The sequence below is a fragment of the Phyllostomus discolor genome, chromosome 7 (assembly GCF_004126475.2).
Source record: "Phyllostomus discolor isolate MPI-MPIP mPhyDis1 chromosome 7, mPhyDis1.pri.v3, whole genome shotgun sequence".
In the NCBI taxonomy this organism is placed as follows: domain Eukaryota; kingdom Metazoa; phylum Chordata; class Mammalia; order Chiroptera; family Phyllostomidae; genus Phyllostomus; species Phyllostomus discolor.
The window spans coordinates 126,266,237-126,288,482 of NC_040909.2; the positions used below are offsets into that span (position 1 = coordinate 126,266,237).

Here is a 22,246-nt window from a genome sequence, read left to right on the forward strand (position 1 = left end):
GAGTTGGGTGTCATCATAAATGCAATGGCAGCCAGTAGAAAGTATGGAGAGGAGAGAAAAGATCTGTTGTGCTTTGTAAAAGATGAGTGGCTGCTTTGTGGAGTGTGAATGCTAACAGGGGTGAGCGGGGAAGCAGAGGGACCAGTTAAGACACTGCTCTCCAGGTCCATCAGAGCTATGAGGGAGGCCTGCACGAGGGTGGTAGCAATGGATGCACTGAAAAGAACAGCTTCAGAATACACTTTGCAGGAACAGCTGAGAAAATTGGGGTACAAGTGGTACCATAAGGGAAGAATACATAAACTGCCGAGGCATCTCAGGGAGAGGAAAGTTTGTTTTGAATAGAAGGATCAGAGGCGGTTTCCTAGAGATGGTGCTGTCTGCAGTAGACCTTGACAAACAGGTTGCCATTGAAGGCTCACAGAATCAAGGGGCACGACCTGAAGATGCTGTCTGTACTACCCCATCATAGCTCTGGAAAACAAACACAGCCCATACAATAAAAATGGCCCCAAAGCTCCACAGAAATAAAAATAAATGGTAGGAAATGAATAGTTAGGAGCACAGATTCTGAAGCGGGATACATCTGGCTGCACCCATGGGTTCTGTCAGTGACTACTCTTGTGATCTGTGCAAGTCTCTTGACTCTGTGTGCCTCAGTTTCCTCATCTGTAAAGTGGGGTAGGGTAGCAATAATTACTTCATAGTTTGCTCTGTAAAGAAATCCTTGTAGAGAATCCCAATCTGATTCTCTGACCCTCGTCAAGTTACAAGGCCTATGCTGCCATTTTTCTACCTTTGTCAAATGAGGCGACAAAGGGCCACCAGCATTAGAGAGAGGTTTTTGTTTGTTTGTTTTGTGTTTTAATAAAATACTTTCTGAAAAGTACTCAGGAAAAAAAGTGCTACTTAATGTCATCAGATTTAGTATGTAACTTGTGTGGAATTTTAAACCAAGGAAATTGTGGACGGGGTTAAAGAAGACATTAAAATTGTAAATGCTGCCCTGTGTGTGTTCTCCGGCTGGGGGTGGGGGGTCTACATACATGTGAAAACAAATGCCCCTTCTCTCCCCAGGTTGCCATGGTTCAGTTTACTGATGATCCCAGAACGGAATTTAAGTTAAACACGTACAAAACCAAAGAAACTCTTCTTGATGCAATTAAACACGTTTCGTACAAAGGAGGGAATACAAAAACAGGTAAGACCGAAGGAAGCCCAGTTAAGGCCCAAAGTAATGAATTATTCATAATTTTTGAAATTACTGATTTTTAAAATCAGTATTTAAAGTAATTAGGTCGTTTTTTGAATCATATTCATTAGATCAACATTGGTTAATACCAGTCTATAAATTTCTGGTGTACAACTTTGTAACATGACGTCTGTGTACCCCACTGGGCGCTCAGTGCCCGAAGTCTGGCCTCCTTCTGTCACCATGTACTTGACCCCCTTTATCCTCTTTGTCCTCCACTGTCCTGCCCCCCAGGTAACCACAATTCTGTGGTCTGTATCTATGGTTCATTTGTTGCTTTTGTGTTTTATATCCCACATATAAGTAAAATCACATGGTTCTTGACTTTTTAAAATCTAATTTATTTTACTTAGCATAATATTCCAAAAATCTACATGTGTTATCACAAATGGCAATATTTCATCTTTTTATGACTAAATATTATTCCATCGTATGTTTGTTTATATATTTTCATTATCTTGTCATCCAAAATCACTTTTTTTTGAGGCATAGTAATATAGATTTTTTTGGAAAGGTTTTTTATTGATTTAAGAACTTTGTTCTTACCCTTGCCTCTCCATCAAAATGAGATTGGGAAGAAATGAAATTGAACTGTCGCCTTCCTTTGTTTCAGGAAAAGCAATTAAACATGTCCGAGATACCTTGTTTAACTCACAGTCGGGTACCAGAAGAGGCATCCCCAAGGTCATTGTGGTTATAACTGATGGACGATCACAAGATGACGTGAACAAAATCTCCATGGAGATGCAATCAGAAGGTAGGTTTTACATAGATGAGCAATAGTGGCTACTGATAATACGGTGACATTGTTGCTTTCTGAATACATATTCATAAGCTGTATCCATATGACTTAACTTATTTCCCAATCATTCTTAATATAATTGGACAATGTGATTTTAAAAATACTTCCCAGGTTCCAAATCTATTATTTTGCTGCATTTTCTCTAACACTTTTACTACATGTAGGATGCCTTGGATAAGATATGCCAGCAATTAAGTGCAATGCTATGAAAAGGGCCGTTATAAAGGGCGAGGGAGGGAACCTGATCCCAGAAACTCCTCAGCCTCATCATCTGTAAAATGGAGATTCTCATAACACTGTGGCGAGGATTACATCATATAAGATATGCCTGACAAGTGGTAGTTCAATCTTTATCTGCCAAGCACTGAACCAGGACCCACCTCAGGCTGCTTAGCCTATTAACATCTCAGTTTCAACATCTGAAATAAAATCAGATAAAATTTCCCTGTTTCAGCTACACTTCATCTTATACATTTAAAAAGTTATTAAAAATAGGCAGACATGAAGATGTTCCTCAAATGGTAACTATTTTGTCTCAAATACTAAGAGGGGCATGGGCCACCATGAGTTCCTTTAAAATGGAAAGTTTCTGTAGGGCATGATGGCCTACTTACCATAGAATGAAGTGTATGTATGCAGAATTCTAATGAAGTGTAAAGAATGCATTATCCACCCCCACTAGCCCTCCTTCACAAACTTATTTTAAACATTTGGACATGTCTTATATTGCAATATTTGTACCTTGTGCAATGTAAGGTAACCAGGAATCTGTTCCCGTTCTGCCGCAGGCTACAGCATTTTTGCCATCGGCGTGGCCGACGCGGATTACTCCGAGTTGGTTAGCATCGGCAGCAAGCCCACCGCACGGCACGTCTTCTTCGTGGATGACTTTGACGCCTTCAAGAAAATTGAAGATGAGTTGATTACTTTTGTCTGCGAAACCGCATCAGCAAGTGAGTTCTTTGAAATGTGTGCGTATTCATGCCGCTTCAAGGCTGAAATATTTCATACCAGTCAACTGTTGAGTCCCATGTTGCTCTGAGGAAAGAACAGGGTCTCGCAGAGCTGTGTGTCATGCAGACATTGTTTTATGGTTTTGAGCATGTGGAAGGAAAGCTCCCGTCTCCCAGGTTTAGAGTTGTAGGTTGAGAAAGACTTTCCCTAATCAGGTGAGGGTCTGTGTTTAAGTGCAGCTCTGCTTAGACAACCTTAGCAGATAGTTTCCAAAACTATATTAAGACTAAGACTGCTCATCAGGGAAGCCCATTAGAAGGGACACTTATCCCAACACATGCTCTTAAGTGACCACCATAGGTTTTTCTTGGACCGGGCAGAGGAGGAGGAAGCTATGGCCTTTTGATTTTAAGGGAAGTAGTGAGGGCATTTCAATAGTTCGGAATGCACGCAAGACCATAGCCACATCTGGTTTGGATTCCTTTCACGATTGACTTCCGGAAAGATTGGGAGCTTCCTGTTCTCAGGACAGGGAAAGAATACATTTGGAAAATATCTAAATGAAGGTTTTATATTGTTTGTTTTGTTTTGTTTTCCAGCCTGCCCGCTGGTGCACAAGGATGGCGTTGATCTTGCCGGTATGCATTGTCAAAATTTTTCCAAGTAGAAATATATTAAATAACTTCCATTTGGGGTCCAGATTTTTCCTTTAATTCTTACTAGGCTGGTTTTGAAAGGTAAAATCCTAAAATGCCTGTTTATTTCTTTTTTCTCTCTCTGTGGGTATTTTTTTAGGGTTTAAGATGATGGAAATGTTTGGTCTGGTTGAGAAGGATTTCTCGTCAGTGGAAGGGGTTTCGATGGAGCCCGGCACCTTCAATGTGTACCCTTGTTATCGACTACATCAGGATGCCCTGGTTTCCCAGCCAACCAAGTATGTTTCCATTGCAAGATGTTTTTCATAACACCAGTCATGAAAAAATAAAACCAGTCCTTTGTTTATTATACCTCAGTGTGAAAATGATGTCAACTTGTGATATGCTATAAGAGGTCCTGGTAGGGTTTTCTATAAGATTTAGAACAGATGATGTTTAGATTTCTGCGTTTAAAAACATTAGACTCACATATAATGCTGGTTGAACTTTAATATCTGTTGATCTAAGAAAAATATGTAAAGATAGTTGATACTTACATAGCACATATCCACAAATGTAGTCACATGACAACTCTTATGGGGCTCCTACCCCACTTACAATGTGAAGTGCTATGTTGATTGCTCAAGGGGAAATTTTTTTAATATAAAAGACTTCCTTTTTTTAAGGTTTTATTTATTTATTTTTAGAGAGAGGAGAAGGGAAGGAAAAGAGAGGGAGAGAAACATCAATGTGTGGTTGCCTCTTGCATGCCCCCGACCGGGGACCTGGCCCACAACCCAGGGATGTGCCCTGACTGGGAATCGAACCAGAGACCCTTTGGTTTGCAGGCTGGCTCCACTGAGCCACACAAGCCAGGGCACGAGGGGAAATTTTAAAAGTATGTAATTGATCTAGTTAATTGTTAGAGAGGTCAGACGGTATAGCAGGTTGGGTTCTGCAGGACACAGATCCAGAGGTGGAGATTAGTCATGCTCTTGTGGAAGGCGTCAGAAGGAAGTCGAATAGGGCAGAGGAGAGAAGTCAGGAGTGAGGCAGTCTCACTGAAAGCCTCAGCTGATTGACCCACACAAGTCCCCAAAATGGAACTATCTTCACTGCATGTGAGGCTCTGGTCCCTGTATCTCCTCAAAGACCAGTCATTGAGAAGAGAAACCGTTAAAACAAGGGCATGACCTTGGGAGAGGCCTGTTTCTTCACCTGGGGCAGTTCTTGCAGGGAGCCGGTGTCTGACTGAGCACTGCCTACAGACATCACCGTGACCACAGCGGGAGTGAGACAGTCTTCATCCTTCAGGGCAGATCTGCATGGGGTCATCATGGCACACAGCACAGACAGGAATGTAACTGACTCCCACATGGGGTAGAAAGTGACGATGTCTTAAGTGAAGTTTTACAAAAGGACTATAGATATATGTACTGATAATACTACAACTTTTGAAATGACTTAAATACTCCATAAGAAGTGACCTATTAGATAAATGATGCAATAGCCACACAAGAGAAGGTTGTGCAGACATTAAGTGTCATGCTTTTAGAAATATGTAGGAAATAGGAAATGTGTAGTAAATGGTGCCAAGAAAAAGGTTCACAATTATGTAAATTGGACAGATACAGACATTCTTTAAAAACTGGAGGGAAATGCACTATATCGATAATAGTGATTGCCTCTGGATGGAATTAATGGTGATCTGTTCTTTTTTGTTTCTCCATATCTTGTGTGATGAAAGTGTATTTGCTTTTTTAAGGATACTTGCATTTATAATTAGATAAGTAACCATTTGAAGAGGGAAACAATAAAATATTATTTTCTTTCCATTTCCAGGCACTTGCATCCAGAAGGATTGCCTTCTGATTACACAATCAGTTTTCTGTTCCGAATTCTTCCTGACACTCCAGAGGAGCCATTTGCTCTTTGGGAGATTTTAAATAAAAATTCAGATCCATTAGTTGGAGTTATTTTAGATAGTAAGTATATTTCTGTATGTAACATTTGCACACATATGTATGAATGATATATGAGGCATGTCATCTTGTCTGTTTTGTGTGTATTGCAGAATAACTCACTTAAGCCATGTTAGTAAATACTAACAATGAATCATGTAACAGTCGATTCATTCATTTATCTACTCATTCATTCAATCAATATTCACTGAGTTACTACTATGTGCCGGCACTAGGCTCTGGAGTATAGTAGTGAGCAGGTGAAAGAGACAGGTACCAAGACTAGGAAGACTACCGCAGAGCAAGGTTGAGGGGAGGAGGGGAGTCATTCAGAGCGATGAGACCAGTGCATTTTTTGACCTGGATAGGATAGTTTGTAAGATGCCTATTTCATACTTTAAAAATGTCAGATTGGCAGCAGTATATTTGGGAGGAATTCTGAGATGGAGAAATGAATTTGGAAGTCACGACTCTGTAATATACAAGCCATGATCCCAGGTGATGTCATCTGGAGAATGAGTCTCGAAAAAGAAGAACAGGTCTGAAGACCGGGAAACTCCATCGTCTGGGTGTTGAAAAGTTGAGAAGGAACCAATGAAAGAGGCTTCTTAACCTCACACTCTCGAATATCACACATAATGATCACTTAAGAAGGCCATCAAGGTTTTGGTTAATGTCAGTGAGTTTTCTAAAGAGATGTTTCGTTTAGAGTTCCAGTGAGGCCCACGACCAAAATTGAGTGGCTACCATTAGGTACTAACTCAAACATTTGGATAAGGAAAGTATTTTAAGTTTGTTTTCAACTAGTATTTGTAAAAGGACTTTTCAGTACATGGAAATGAATCAAGAACTAAATATGATATTATGAAAGCATTTTGCATTGATATTCAAACTAAGGGAAAGTTACAGATTAAAAAAGTATAAGACACTAACTCCATGCACACCGAGGACTCGAAAACAATGAAGTCTCTCAAAGTGATTAAAACTAGCTTTTCCTTTTGGAAGCAGAGTGAAGAATTAAATTGTAACTTGGGAATGAATTAGAAAAATATTCCTATTTCTATGTAATAAAATATTCCTTGTAACGTGAAGTACTGAAGATTAGGAAGGCTTTCGTTTGTAATGAAAGACATGGGAATATCACTCTTTTGGGGTGGTATAATTTGCATGTCCTGGGAAAGTTTGTTGCTGTAGTGGATTAATTCGGCACAGAGTCTGGTTTCTATTTCTGAAGATTTGATTAACTTCACGCTCCCTTTTTTGTCTGCCTCTAATCCTAGCTTCAGACAACCTTCTTTCCAGAGGCTGACGGAGTCAGGAGTATAGGCAAGGAAGTGTGGAGGAAGAATGCGTGCAGGAGTCCTTGCCTGGCCATCATCACCACATTAAGTCAGCTAGCCTGGCCACCTAAAAGCCTGGGCAACCCAGGAGCTGTAGATCCTTCCTTCCTTCCTTCCTCACCACTTAGTTCTAAACGAGCTTCAGAACAATGGATGCGTCACTTTCAGTCTTACGTTGAATTGTGGAAAATTATTTACTCATTTTAATTTTTTTCTAAAATGTTTTGATTTTTCTTTGTTTAATTAGATGGTGGGAAAACCCTAACATATTTCAACTATGACCACAGTGGAGATTTTCAAACTGTTACTTTCGAAGGACCTGAAATTAGGAAAATTTTCTATGGAAGCTTCCACAAGGTAATGCCTTGTACATGTGTATTGTTTATTCTATTCACTGTGGGCAAAGCAACAGATAGATGTGAAAACACGCTGTAGCGCTTTGGATCTCAGATTTCAACTGGCAAGAGAATTACCTACGGGGCTTGTTAACAACGCCTAGAGATTCTTATCTGGTACCCTGAAATGTGCATTTTTTCAGCTGGTTCCCCAGGAGGTATGATAGAAGCGGTCCAGGTTCCCATGATGAGGAGCAATTTAGTAGAGGGTACTGTATTATAATACCCAGGCATTATGGGTGATGGAGAAAGGACTGTTGGTCTGCCTGGCTACCTGTGCAGATGAAAGCCACAATCAGCCGAACCATGTTAAAATGTAGATAGATGTAAGTGACTGCACTGATTTTTTTGACATGTATACAGACAAATCCATTACTGCCCTCATAAAACTGACCCCTAGGACAAATTTTGTAAAACCTGACTTCACTTGTGCTTCTTTTTTTTTTTTTTTTTTAAAGATGGGTGCTACATTTTATTCAAATTTTATTGTATTTTTCTTTTTTTTTTGACTTTTTAATTTATTTTTAGAGAGGGAAAGGAGGGAGGGAAGGACAGAGAGAGAGAGAGAGAGAGAGAGAGAGAGAGAGAGAAACATCAATGTGCGGTTGCTGGGGGTTATGGCCTGCAACCCAGAAATGTACCCTGGCTGGGAATCGAACCTGGGACACTTTGGTTCCTAGCCCGAGCTCAATCCACTGAGCTAAGCCAGCCAGGTTAATTTGGCATTTGTGCTAAGAGCTCAGTTCCTTAGCATTTCACACCTCTGAAACACGTAGTTTTGGTGATCACTGGAGCACACACGCCTCCTTCCCACATATACTGTTTCCTTTGGGTTTGGCAACTGACCCTACTGATCGCTGGGCTGTTAGGCATGAGACACCAAGACTGCAGGGAGAGCAGAGCATTTATTGGGTGGTCTTGGCAAAAGCGTCTTAACCCAGCCCTTCCTGGCCTGTGAGAGCGAAAAAAGGGATACAGTGCAGAAGTCTTCATCTGTCTCCTGTCATTGCTCTGTCTCCTGACATTGAACTTGGTCAAACACACAACTCTGCTCCTTTCTGGGGTTTTTAACAACAAAACTGCATATGAACAATTACATAACAAAATTCTGACTCTGTTTTGTGTAAGAAGAGTGGCATAAAAATGTAATTTTTTCCTAGTTGAATAGGACTATGCAAGATATCATAAAAACACATGAGATGCAGATGGAGATCAATTAGTTTATAGTTCAAAATGGTCCCATGAGCATTTCTTTGGAGATATTGTCATTTCTCACCAAATTCCCCTTGACATGATTCTCTTCTTGGTTAGGCAGTGACTGCTGCAAAGTGGTCAAGAAACAATTATAGGGAAGGTGAAAAACATGTGAGATTTCATAAGTATGAAGAAAATATTGCCATCTCCTGTGGAATGGGCATGGACTTATAATTCTCATTCCAAAGAATCTTTTATGTATTTTAGGTAAATTTTAGCTTTGCTTACCTTAGCAGAAGAACTCAAAGACCTATAGGTAAGGTTCATTAAAAATTGGTTTCAAATTAATAAACCTTCCAGTTTTTGAAAGTTACATGAAGCCAAATCTTCCTCCACTTTGCCAAGTCTTATTTTAATTTATTGACTTTAGAGGGAGGACGCAGAGGAGGGAGGAGAGAAGAGAGACAGAGAGAGAGAGGGAGAGAGGGATGCATTTGTTGCCCCTGTTATTTATGGGGCAACTGCATGTAAGCAGTGACCCTGCATGTTCATTGGTCACTTCTTACATGTGTCCTGACCGGAGCGCTGACCCACAACTTTGGATTATCGGGACCACACGGTAACCAACTGACCTACCTTGTCAAGGACCACTTTGCTAAGTCTTTTTTTTTTAAAGATTTTATTTATTTATTTTTAGAGAGAAGGGAAGGGAGGGAGAAAGAAAGGGAGAGAAACATCAATGTGGGAGAGAAACATTGGTCAGTTGCCTCTCGTACAAACCTAAACCAGGAACAGAACCTGCAACCCAGGCATGTGCTCTGACCAGGAATCGAACCAGTCACTGGTCAGGGCTGCTAAGTTTTAATGAATTTAAACAGCCAAATAAAATAGGTAAGGTGTATCACGAAACCAACTACTTTACTAATAGATCTATTAAAGAAAAATCTTGATGCAAATTCAGTTTGTGCAGATCAAATTTGATTTGTTCATAAACATAACTGAATAAACACTTTACCTTAATTTCTTATTGATTTTCCCTTGGCTTTATTTTGTATACTTTGGATATGAAATATGGCCCCAATGTCTCTTTTAAAAAGTTATTATTATATAAATGGATCTTTAAGTGCAATCAAAGTAGCAAAATATTTCTGAAAACTTTTCAGTGTCTCTTTTTGTAAAACAAAATTTCTTTTTAAATATGAATAATTTCCTTCACAAGTTAACAGTTCTTAAAGCATGAAAATTATATACTAGGTTGTCTAGCACTCAGCATGAAAATTTCTATAATTTATAATTATGAAAAATATTCCAAGGCTGAAAAACATACAAGAGTCAAACTATATCTTTCTAAATGATTATAAAGGAGATGTTAATATGAAATAAGTAATCTACCCCAGCTGTGTTTGTCTGAGTAGATTATGATTAGCTCCTTTTTAAAGAAAAAAGAATTCTCCACAGCCTCCACTATTGATGTCATGCTGTAACTTAAATAAAATATTGAATAAAATTGGTATAGCTTTATGCTTTCAGTTCCTATGCAAGAAATAAACAATACCTTCCCTTATACAGCTATTTGTAACTTATTTTGGCTTTCATTTAATGTGATATCATTATTTGCCTATCAACTTCACTCTGTTAGCTCACTAGACAATAGCCCATCACCGACAGGAAGTGCTCATGGGGCAGACATCATACAGTTAAATGCACGTACCAGCACTGAAATGTCACAGCAGAACTTGCTCATGCTGTGTCTCATTTAGTATGAACTTGCCTTTGACCATCGCCTACACGATAATACAGATTTTTACAAATCCTCACGAAGACTGTGTGGACTCCTGAATATATTACCATGGCCCTCCAGGCTCTAGAGGGTCCCGTCTCAGAAAACTGAATCATACATTCAGCCAAAGAGCTTCATTTAGGTCTGGAGTTTCTAGAAAGCATTCCTTGTTCCCCTTTGCATTCCAGCATTTTCTCCTCACCTTCAATTAAATAAAATATTATCAAAGTGTGGTTTGCCAACTATGGTAGTATGATAGATAACTTTTGCTGGTAAATCAACCAGCATTTTTAATATTTTTACATTTAATACTTTTAACGTGTTAAAAAAAAAAACATTTTGCCCTGGCTGGCGTAGCTCAGTGGATTGAGCGCGGGCTGCAAACCAAAGTGTTGGAGGTTCGATTCCCAGTCAGGGCACATGCCTGGGTTGCAGGCCATAGCCCCCAGCAACTGCACATTGATGTTTCTCTCTCTCTCTCTCTTTTTCCCTCCCTTCCCTCTCTAAAAATAAATAAATAAAATCTTTAAAAAATACATTTTATGCTTACATTTATTTTTATGTTTATGTTTATTTTAATGTGCATTCAGAAAAGGCATAACTTGCTCTGCTTTAGAGAAAGGCTGGATTCTTTAAAAATTGATTCATTTCAAGGTTATTTTGAAGAAAAGTCTTAATTAAATAAAAACACAGAGGGTACCTGACGGCCGTGGAGGTGATAAAAGTAGGGACCTTTTTCCTCTGGCAAAACATACAGTGACAGTTCCTGCTCTTCTCTGTCGTACATTTTAGTGATGAGACGGGCACTTATGTGCACTTGGTTGATATTCTTTGTACTTCTTACCTACTAAAACATCTCGATTTTTATCCAGCTACACATTGCTGTCAACAAAACTTTGGCCAAAGTGGTTATTGACTGCAAGCAAGTGGGTGCGAAGGCGATCAATGAATCGGCTAACATCACGGTGGACGGGGTGGAAGTCCTCGGAAGGATGGTGAGGTCGAGAGGGCCGAACGGAAACTCTGCACCAGTAAGTGGGCAGACAGTGAAGCAGTGTATTGTTACAGAAGACAATCTTTTACCAATATAGTTATTTATTACCCAGGGGAAGAGTTTGGTAAAGAGATAGATGGATGGATGGATGGATGATGGATAGATGGGTAAATAGGTGGATAATGACGATTATAAATAAACTAAAACATGTATAGTCAGAGCTCTTGGCAGTAAACTGCTATATTATACTCCAGGAATTAAGCTAGTTTATTTTCAAAAGGCATTTTAAAATTAAAATAGTGAAATACTCATTATATGGTTTGTGGCATCAGTGGTTTGTTAATGAGAATCAACACTGTAAATGAACTTCATTTATGTAAGCAAACATAGATTTATACAAAATATGTAATTATTATATATAGGAAATTGACATAAGCCTCTTATTTGGGTTAGATTTGGGCATTTTACAACTAGACTTTTGGCATTGGTAATGTGAAGTTTACCCTTTAATCATATAGTTATTTAGGTGGTAAATCATCCTAAGATAATATATTTCTCATCGTACAACATGGAATTGGAGCCTGGGAGACTTCCAGTTGGCAAAGATATCTCATTCTCTTCACTCGCCACCCACTAAAAAAGAACAGTGCGCACAAGCTTTTGTTTCTAACGCCATGTGGTTGTAACTAATTAGCATTCTCTAATTTGAGTCATTTTCTAATGAGAACCAATTAGTCTGGAGAATATTTTATTCTTTTAAACAACCCCAGCTATTCTATATTTCTCTTATATGTCAAAGAAAAAGAAAATTACCCTGGCTGGCATAGCTCAGTGGATTGAGCATAGGCTGCGAACCAGAGTGTCGCAGGTTCCATTCCCAGTCGGGGCACATGCCTGGGTTGCAGGCCACGGCCCCCAGCAACCGCACATTGATGTTTCTCTCTCTCTCTCTTTCTCCCTCCCTTCCCTCTCTAAAAATAAATAAAAATAAAATCTTAAAAAAAAAAAGAAAATTAATTATGAATTACTGTTACTGTCTTGTACAATACTTTCATAGGTCAGCAGAACTAGGCAGTTATACGAAACTTTAGAAGGATTTGGTGGGTCTCAAATGCTCTTTAAGCTGGAAAACCCTTTGTACAAATGAAATATCCCAGTTTGTCAAATAAATAAAGAAATCGGAAAGATGAAAGCAGATCTGCGTTGACTGAAGGGGAGAGGGGACATGGGGTTGTAGGTGTCCTGCTGACGGTGGACCCTAAGGGCGCCTGTCCCAGTCACACTACTCTGGTGAATCCCACTCCCTTTGCACACCCACACACAGCCCTAGAGCAGTAAAAGGGTTCGGTGTGGGACTGCGCTATTTTATGGCATTTCTCTTTGTGGTAATCATGGAAATGAAATCCTGGTGTGTATATATATGTGTGTGTGTGTGTGTGTGTGTGTGGTGGTGACATTGCTTAATAAAAGTATAAGTTTCAAGTGTACAGTTAATTCAATGATACACCATTTGTGTGCCCATGACCGAAAGTCAAATCTTTGCCACCATCTATTAGTCTCCCTTTACCCTTTATGACCGCCCCACCCCCTTCCCTCTGGTAACCACCACACTGTTGTCCGTGTCTAAGAGGGTTTTTTGTTTGATTGTTTGTCTTGTTTATTCATTTGTGGCTTTCAGTTTTATCCCACATTTGAGTGAAATCGTATGGTTCTTGAATTTTCTGTCTGGCTTATTTCACTTAGCGTGAAGTTTGAGGTATCTTTGAAAGTGCTTTTGTTCTGTTTTGCTTTGGAGAAGTATGGATTAGATGCTTAGAAAGAGAGAATATAAAAGTTATAGAAGGCTCTCTTTTCAGTTATAGTAAGAGACTTTTAAGAATGTTTACATGATGAGGAGTTATCTTCTCTTAATATGTGGTAATTTATGCTGATGAAGAAACATATCTTCTGCTTCATGGAAGACACTTTTATGATAGCACACTCCAGAATATAAAGATCTAGAATTAGCAAACAGGGAAATCTTGTATAAATAGATGTATACAGATGTAAGCCTGATGGATAAGTAAATAGACTGTAATTTAAGAAAGAGAAACAATTCTTGGTGTATGAGATTCTGGGCTCAAATCACTTACTAAATTATATTTTACTTTCTAAATAATGTATTTAAAATCGCTGACACTTAATAGGCATTCAATGAAGAGCAGCAATTATTATGGAAGAATGTCAGTAACACCCTCTCCATTTCACCCTTTCTAAACCTCTACTACTTGTGTAACACAGTTATTTGTAGTCATATATTATTTTCTTCCTCTTTCATGTATGTCACCCCTCTACCTAGAGTATAAATCCCTCAAAATAGAAACCATGTCATGGTCTTCATTTGCAACCACACCCTTCTACCGCCATCACAGTATCTAATAAATCTTATATGAACAGACTAAGTTCTCAAGAAATACTTGTTAGAAATTAAATAGAATGTCATCTGTTTGACTTGTATTATGACTTCTGTTAAAATGTTGTTTTGCATATATTCTATTCATGTATGGTATTGACAACCATCCAGTAATTGTATAATACCCTCTCCTAATTTGTATTTTACAATTACAGTTATTTCAAATACCGCTCTGTGTAATAATGGTACTCTAAATATATGGCCAGTTAAACATCAAAGAATTTATTTCTGAAAGCAGAATTTCCTGTAGGTTTCCATCCTACTGGCAATAAATCTTTAACTTTGTCCATGAAAGAAGAGCAATTAAACAGAGCACCCTCTGTGGTAACTCCCAGACAGTAGTAGACAATGGGGAATTTATAGAAGTTAATAATTAAAAGAGTTCTTTGTAAGACTAGTAGGAAAAAAGTTGTGGCTTTTGTTAGACTCTAGAATTCTGCAAAGGATTACCAAATAGATTTGCAGCCTACCCACTTATTGAAGAATTTGGTTATGTCAAAATGGATATTAGATTAGATCTCAAGAATGTGATTGGAAACTCACTTGCTTTTGGGGGTTATCACTTCACTGTTTTAGTGCAGGGCAGGAGAGAAGCTTCAGTCTTCGGTTTTCAATCTAGAAATCACAGATTGCTGAAAAGGAATCTTGATGTACATTTGTACTCCACTACCCAGCAAAAGGGAATGGGTAATGTGCAAGTTTTGGGTTACATTGGGGGAGTAATTATCATATCATTGAGATTAGTAACTCATAGGTCAGCATTCCCTGGGCAAATTCAGCAATGATTCAAAAAAAAATGCCAGATGATGGAAAAACTCTCAATATTCAGTCTTCAAGCAAAATATATTTTTTGAACCAGAGTTGAGCAGAAGAGATTCATGGATTTGGGGATACAGTACTACTAAATTGAAATTACCCACATTTATAATAAAAAAACTTGTGTTCTGCCGTGCAAAATTTTATAGGCAGCAAAAGCCCCTAGAGGGACTAAACTAATAAACAGGCTTAACTTAGCCGTCAAAACACATGTGGGAAGAAACGTAACAGCTGTTCTTCTCTCCCATCTTCCTTCTCCTGAGAAGTGTCTTCTACCTTTTCTGATACCTAATGAAATCATAACACTGACAGTCAAAGATGATTCTAGAAAAGTTGGGATCTTCTGGCATAGGATCTTGTTTCTTACTGTCTTTCTTCCACCTTTTAAAGTAAAATGCTTACATAATTATCCAATTGACATTTTTTTTGCCCTCTGCTATTAAAGACAAATACAAATTGTTATGCAATTTTTAATAAATTTATTACTGACTTCAAGCTTTTTACATAGGAATCAATAGTAGACTAGTGAATGATCCTATAGAAACAAGTATTGTTAAATTACAGTAAAATGACTTTTCACAAGAATTATATCTTTTAATCCAGGGGTGTCTAATCCACGGCCTGCAGGCTGCATGTGGCCCAGAATGGCTATGAATGTGGCCCAACAGAAAATTGTAAATTTACTTAAAACCTTTTTTTTTTTTTGCTCATCAGTTTTGGTTAGTGTTTGTGTATTTAATGTGTGGCCCAAGACAGCTCTTCTTCTTCCATTGTGGCTCAGAGATGCCAAAAGGTTGGACACCAATCCTTAAAGTAATAATGGTAGCTGATATTATTGCATGCCTACTATGGACAAGGCAGTGCGTACTTTTCTGTGCTTATCTTCTTTAATTGTTTAATATCCCTAAGAACAGATACTTAAATAAGCTCTACTTTATAGATGCAGAAACTGAGACTAGAAGTTAGGGAGGGCTCCCCTTTCCAAAAGTGAGGAGCGTGAGACGGGACCGTACCTGACTTGCATAAGGTTACCTGCCTTCTATTCTAAGTTCTTCTCTCCTGGGTCAGACTGATTATTACAGAACTTGAGGGAGAGGAGGAAGTCTGGGCTGTACCTGTCACTACATGCCCTGTCTGTTCACTGACAAGTCCAAAGACATTATTTGAATGACAACCTTGAAAGTCCATGGGATCTAAAAGTTCTTCCCAAAGAATGTCTACATGTAAATATCTTAATTACTACCAATAAGTACACCAGCTGTTAATTTTCATATCCTAATTGAATGAGTGCCATTGTGGTTTTCCTTAAATTCAACAAACTGAGAATAAGTAAAAACACTATGTTGAATAGTTGACAAATGGCACGTGCTCAGTAAATCCTAGTGTTGAGATGGAGTCAATAAAAGCTGAACACCAAATCAAGGACAGAAGATGGGTTGGGTCCCCCATAATGTTTTTCCAGTATTCCTGTGTCATGTCAAGCTTTCTAAATATTAGTATAAGTTCAGGGACAGCTTGACTTCCAATGATAAGCTTAGTTATGTGTTACTAGAAACAGAGAAAACCAGAGGATAAAATCTGGTACTGAACGGAACGTGGAGCCAGGGATACACTGTGGTAGCCATTCATAGATGACAGTGCCAGCTGCTAAGGAATATTTTAATCTTGTTTTCATGCTAATATTTGACACCAAATGACTTGCCTTTTGTGCTACACCCAGACGAAAATGTCCAGTAGTGAAAAGCAAGCATTTGTGACTGGCTCAGTATTCCCTGGAAAGAGATTAGAAAAAGTAGAAGTGGGAGGTTCTATGCCTTTCTCCTTTTTATTTCCTACATTGATATATATATATATATTTTATAATGTTCAGTTACTTAGAAAGAAGTTACAAAAGTAAAAGGGGGCTGCCTCTTGGCATCAGCTGCTTGAAGTATAATTTATGTTTAACCACATTGTCTTGCATTTACAGGCACTCAAATATGAGATCTTTCAATATGCCTTTTCCTACTTAATTGGTACAAATATGTGTACCCTTGCTTTTGGAATACAAGCCAGAGGGTTTTTAAAAATCAATCTCCAGAATTGTGCCCTGGAAGAAAGTCCCTAAGTAAAGGCTGAGGAATCTCAACCATTATGAACACAAAACAATTATGAATCAATTTGTTGTGCTCATACAAAGAAAGGCTGCTGACTTCACTTAACTTGAAAAGGAAGGCAGCCCACGAGCATTCCTCAGATGATAGTATCGGCTTCATTTAGCACTTAGTAGGCATTCCACCCCTGGAATAAATAAAATGAGCTCCTAAGATGTCCAATCACTCAATAAGGCAGAAGTTTAGCCAAAGGTGTTAGATATAGACATTATATACTATTATAGGTGATTAGATGGTGAATGTTATTTGAAAGCTTCAAGAAAGCCTGGTGCCAGCCTCAGGCTAGTGAAAGGCCTTTGCTTAAATAAATCTTCCCAGTCACCAAAAGGTTTTTACACTGAGGCCTCTGTTCAGAAATGGAAAATTTCTTAATGGATGAATGACTTCCAGACTTAGCTGATTCTATCTAATGCTGTCATAATGGGTCCCATTTCATAAATGTCCCCAGACAAATGGCACTGTAATGTTAGGCTTGGGTATCTGTATTTTAAATATTAGATCAAAATTTTATTCACTGCAAAATGAACCGTAAGAAAATGAGGTGGGCTGTTCAAATCCCAACCAGAACTCAGCTTTCAGCCTTCCCATCCCAGGGATTAATCTATAGAATGGGGTTGGTACCACTATTGTGATGCCTCATAGTGATGATCTGAAGATTAAATGATACAGGCAAAGTCCTTAGGATCGTGCCTGGCACACAGTAGGTTTTCACTAAATGTTTGCTGCTGTTGTTATTGTTATTTGGAAAGTTTTTCCTTAACCAGAGCATTAAATAGTTATGCTTATTATAGAGACAAACAAGTATGTATGCCTGAATGGTTAAAGTTAGAATTAATTTGACAAGCCTTCATGAAACACCTACTACGTGCCACATATTGTGATAGAGGACACAACAATGAATAAGTAGTTCTCTGTCCTTGGAGGGCTCACAGTCTAAGGAGGAGAAAATAAAAATAGTTGTGTTGGGTGGCGGGAGACGGGCTGTGAAAGAGACACACAGAGAGCTGTGGGATCACGGAGTCCCTTGGGCAATGCGAAGGGCAGTGCTGGGGAGGTTCCAGCGGAGGCGCCAAGGTTCTCCAGGTGGAGACGCTAGGGGAAGCTGTGGTGGATGAGGGGGTTTAGGTGGTAGGTGGAGTGACTGGAGACAAAATCAGAGACTGCTGTGTCTTTCAGGAGTTAATTCGTTTGATATTGTTGAAATGACTTTTATGTTCAGTCAGGTCCCGTTATAAATGTCTTGGTGTCCTATTATTGGTGTATAGCGTGAAATCATTGTAGTGACAAACGCAAGGCATCTGTCCGTCTTGCACTGAATGACACTTTCCACTTTCCGTTGCAGTTCCAGTTACAGATGTTCGACATCGTCTGCTCCACATCGTGGGCCAATAAAGACAAATGCTGCGAACTCCCAGGCCTGGTAAGCCGTCTCCAGACATGATTTGGTCTGTTCTTTATTGACATTTTCTAAAGTTGTATCACATTTTCCCTGAAAAGGAAACGCTTTTGTAAAACTCATATCGGAGGTAATTCATTGTGATGCTGATGAAAATTAGAAAGACACTAAGAAGGAGGTTCGTCTGAAACCAGCAGGACACGTTGCCCTCCTTGCTGGGACGGCACAGCTCCAGGCGTGCCGTGTACATGGTCCAGACGTTCCCAGACTTCCTGGGTCACATGACTTTTAGTGTTGGCATATTTCGTGGCATCTGTAAGCCAAAAGAAATACCTAATAATTACATTTCTAAAGGTCCAAACCTCTTCCTAAGTGTTTATGTCCTAATATCTCAGTGGCCATATGAAAACATTGAAAGTAAAAAATGATCCACTTATTTTATTCTTAAATAACCACAGTTACTTAATTGGATGCATGTGCCCATTGGGAGCGTACAGTTACTTGTGTCTTGGAATCAGATCGGACATCTCCATGCTCACTCCTTTTTTACATATTAGTTTTTCTCCTGGTAGTTGCTTTTCCTCATAGCAACTGCTGGAAAACCAGGTTTGCAAATATGTGACATCATCAAAAGACTGTTTCAAAATCTAATGTTGAAACTGTGAAATACTATGAGCTAGTCATTCATACAAAGTCTCATGGGTGCCTGATGCTGCTGTTTCTCTTGAGTGTTTAGAACATTCACAGCACCCCTGTGAGTTAGTTATTGTTGTCCCAGGGCATCTGGATACAAGTCTCAGAATAGTAGTCATAAGTGATACAACCTATGGGACGGTACCAGAAAAACACAATTTTTAAATTATTAATGCCATGTATAATTCATAGGGATATATATAAGCATATTCATATCTTGAGATCCCTAGGGCCAGGGAGCGGAAATAGATGGCCCCACCATGGTTGAACGGTAGTCATGTCTCAATAACTGAATGTGGAGAGTGGGAATGGAGAAGCTGTTATAAAATCTGGGAGGTTTGCCTTTTTAAGATCTTACAACATATCACATCATCTATCACAGGCAGTGAAATCCTGGTGGCTGTGTTTGAGAAGGAAATAACTTACTCTTTCTTCATCAGAATATGCTTCTAAGTAGACTCCAGGGTAGAATTAAATCAGAGGCGCTGATGTCATGCTTACGTGCAGGTGAATTCGAAATGGGAAGGGGAAATGCTCAGAATACTAAGGTGTATCAAGCAAAATGTGATGACCACTTCTCCTAGGAAGGACTCAGGCCTTTTCAGAGCTTTTCTGTCATTTCATGGTAGGAAGACACGGATGGAGACCGTTGACAGCAATGGCAAAACCATTGCCGAGTCTCTGGTCACAGGGGAACTGCTGTTAGCTTTACCGTGGGAATCTTTCAGGAGACTCAAGTTGTATGTCCCTCTGGCTGTCCGGATATCTTAGCAAGGGGTTTGCTTGTAATGAGCTGACAGCTTTGATTATTGCCCAATGTTTAGGAAAAAGTATGCACAGGATATACCAATCCTTTGCTCAACATTTTTGGGATTCTATTGTGAATATTTCAAAGACTGAGATTATTTTCAAATTGATTGTTTAATTATCATCTGTGTTCTATTCAGCTCTAACTTTTCCCCAAAGTCTTGAATAAAGAAGCTCATTTGCTCTCTCTCCTAAGGGACTGATTAAGTTGTACAGTTTCTTATCCCAGTGTAGACTTTGTTTTGGCTGCTATTCCAAGTGGCTATTCACAAATGATTCAGCCTCTGTTCGCAGGTGCTCTGTGCTCCCTGCACTCCAGGAACTCAGCAGATGCATCCAGCCCGACTTTCATAATGTTGCTTGTAATGTCACATGGCAGCGAAAGTCTCCAGGAGAAGAAATGTGACCTCTATCTCAAAGCTTTAGGTTGATGCTGGAATTTTTTTTTTCAGACACAGAATGTGAGCAGTAGTTGAAAGAATTACAGGGAATTGATGATGTGTTTAAGCTCTGTTTTTGTTTTGTTTTGTTTTGTTTTGTTTGTTTTAGTACAGATTCAGTTGTTTTGGTTGACTATTTCAACAAGTTTTTTTTGAAATGGAAAAAAACATTGTAACACAAAGTTTGCAAGACCTTTAGTTCATAGAGTACTACTGCTCCAACTGAATTAAATAGTAGGCAGGTTTTGTGGGGTTTTTTTTTTACACCCACTTCTGCCTTTCTTTCTTCTCCTGGATTCCCAAGCTGGTTTTAACAACATCCTTTAATAATGATGATTATCAGTGACTCACTAGACATCCATTCATTTTTCTTTAAAACGAAAGATTTTTGTGGTCAAGAGAGAATATTCTCTGCCTTTCTAGACTAATACTCACTTTAAAGTATCCTACATCAAAAAGTTTCTTAGAGTTTATAAAACAACTTGTAGAGAATATCTTGGTAACAATTATGCTATTTTTTTTCTTTTCAGAGGGATGAGGAGACCTGCCCAGACCTTCCCCATTCCTGCTCCTGTTCTGAAGCCAGCAAAGGCGCCCTGGGACCAGCAGGCCCCCCAGTAAGTCTCGCCTAGCTGGGCTTAAATGTTCTTTAGCAACATTTATAGTCACCACTTGTTGCGTGTCTAGCATGTGCTCTCCACTGTGCTAAACACTCACTTAATCCTATGAGCAGACTGAAGCGCAGAGATAGTGCTAAAGAACGTGCCTAAAGAACTCAGCTTGGAGGAGCAGCTCTTCACATCCAAGTCCCGTGGCTCCTGGAGATGATGCTCTTAACCACGCTGCAAGGCAACCTCTCATGTTGCTGCGTATGCAAAATCTTCCCTTCACACTCCTGTGGTTTATTCTCAGTGTGGCTGTTTCAGACATTGGCCTTCTGCTTGTACCTATAGTATCTGCATACCCTCTTTTTGCCCATTCTGTATCAAACTTTACACATGAAGGGAGGGTTTTGAAATTTTCAGGAAAAGTATCTCATCTGAGCATGGAGTTCTCCACTACTGACTGGAACTTTGTACAGACGAAAAAGGGGTGGGGGGAGGGAAGAAGGAAAAAGGAGGAAGAGAGGGAAGAAGATAAAAAAAAGAAAACATTTTTTATAAAATATAAAGTTACACTCTCTAGGTCTTTGAATTTACCATGATAAATCTTTTGCAATATGTTTCAATGTTCACTTATGTCTAACCTGCGAAACTGGGGTTAGACAATGACAAATCTATCAGGGCAGGAGACGAAGGAAGCAGGGAGAAGGTGCACCAGCAAACACAGAAACCCAGACCTTATGGGAGAAAGTACTCGATGCCCAACCAGCCTTTGTGCATTGGCTTCCCAGAGGCCTGCATTCAGGAGATAACTAACCTGTGCCGGCAGCTGGCTCGCAGCGGGAAACCTCACTGCAGGTTGGCACCACCGCCAATGTAACTGTCCTGTGTCTGTGGACCGTATTTCCTGAAGTGGACAAAAAGGAAGAGAACCCGCTGAATGCATCTGAAATACCCTGGAAGTTTCCCCTTATCTTTGGCATATAAAACATTCTTTCAAGCTATGGATGTAGAACCCAAATACTTAAAAAAAAAAGACTCTTTACCCCAAAGAAGGAAATGTGGAGTAATGGTAAAAGCATCAAATTTAAATCATAAGATTAGACTAGTTGTTGAACCACTGTGAACCTCCATGTCACTGTGAACCTTATATAAGCACCCACTTCTTTAATGGGTATTGTGAGGAATACACAAGATAATATGTGTATAAAATCCCTGAACCTTATAAAACTTTACTCAAATGTACAACTTGAGTTTAATTTGGGCATTGAAAACAAAGATTTATTTTCAACTCTGCGTAGATTACGTTTTTATTTTTTTACCCCAAGAACATGTCTTTGAACTTTATCAAGGCTAATGCACATTGTTTAGTTTATTTGTTGTACCAGCTGTAAGGTATTCCATTATATAAACTCTGTTTATTGACCCATTCCTGTGGAGTATTTCCCTACAATAATATTATTACAGTGAACATTCTTTGCACGTCTCTTTGCAAACACAAGTGAGTGTTCTTGCAATAATGCTTAGATTTTTTTGGAGAATAAGGAAGATGCATCTTCAACTTCATGAAGAAACTCCTG

The 22,246-nt window shown here is 39.1% G+C and overlaps 1 protein-coding gene across 3 annotated transcripts in view; it reads left to right on the forward strand.

Moving 5' to 3' along the window:
• COL14A1 (collagen type XIV alpha 1 chain) overlaps positions 1-22,246 on the forward strand; it is a 194,939-nt gene that overhangs the window by 113,776 nt on the left and 58,917 nt on the right. For all 3 annotated transcript variants that reach the window (XM_036031381.1, XM_028534047.2, XM_036031380.1), the window contains exons 27-36: positions 1,078-1,201; positions 1,866-2,009; positions 2,843-3,007; positions 3,608-3,646; positions 3,804-3,942; positions 5,486-5,628; positions 7,192-7,301; positions 11,186-11,344; positions 18,071-18,148; positions 20,595-20,681. In XM_036031381.1, coding sequence (XP_035887274.1) covers positions 1,078-1,201; positions 1,866-2,009; positions 2,843-3,007; positions 3,608-3,646; positions 3,804-3,942; positions 5,486-5,628; positions 7,192-7,301; positions 11,186-11,344; positions 18,071-18,148; positions 20,595-20,681 — 1,188 coding nt within the window. The remainder of the gene's footprint in view (positions 1-1,077; positions 1,202-1,865; positions 2,010-2,842; positions 3,008-3,607; positions 3,647-3,803; positions 3,943-5,485; positions 5,629-7,191; positions 7,302-11,185; positions 11,345-18,070; positions 18,149-20,594; positions 20,682-22,246) is intronic.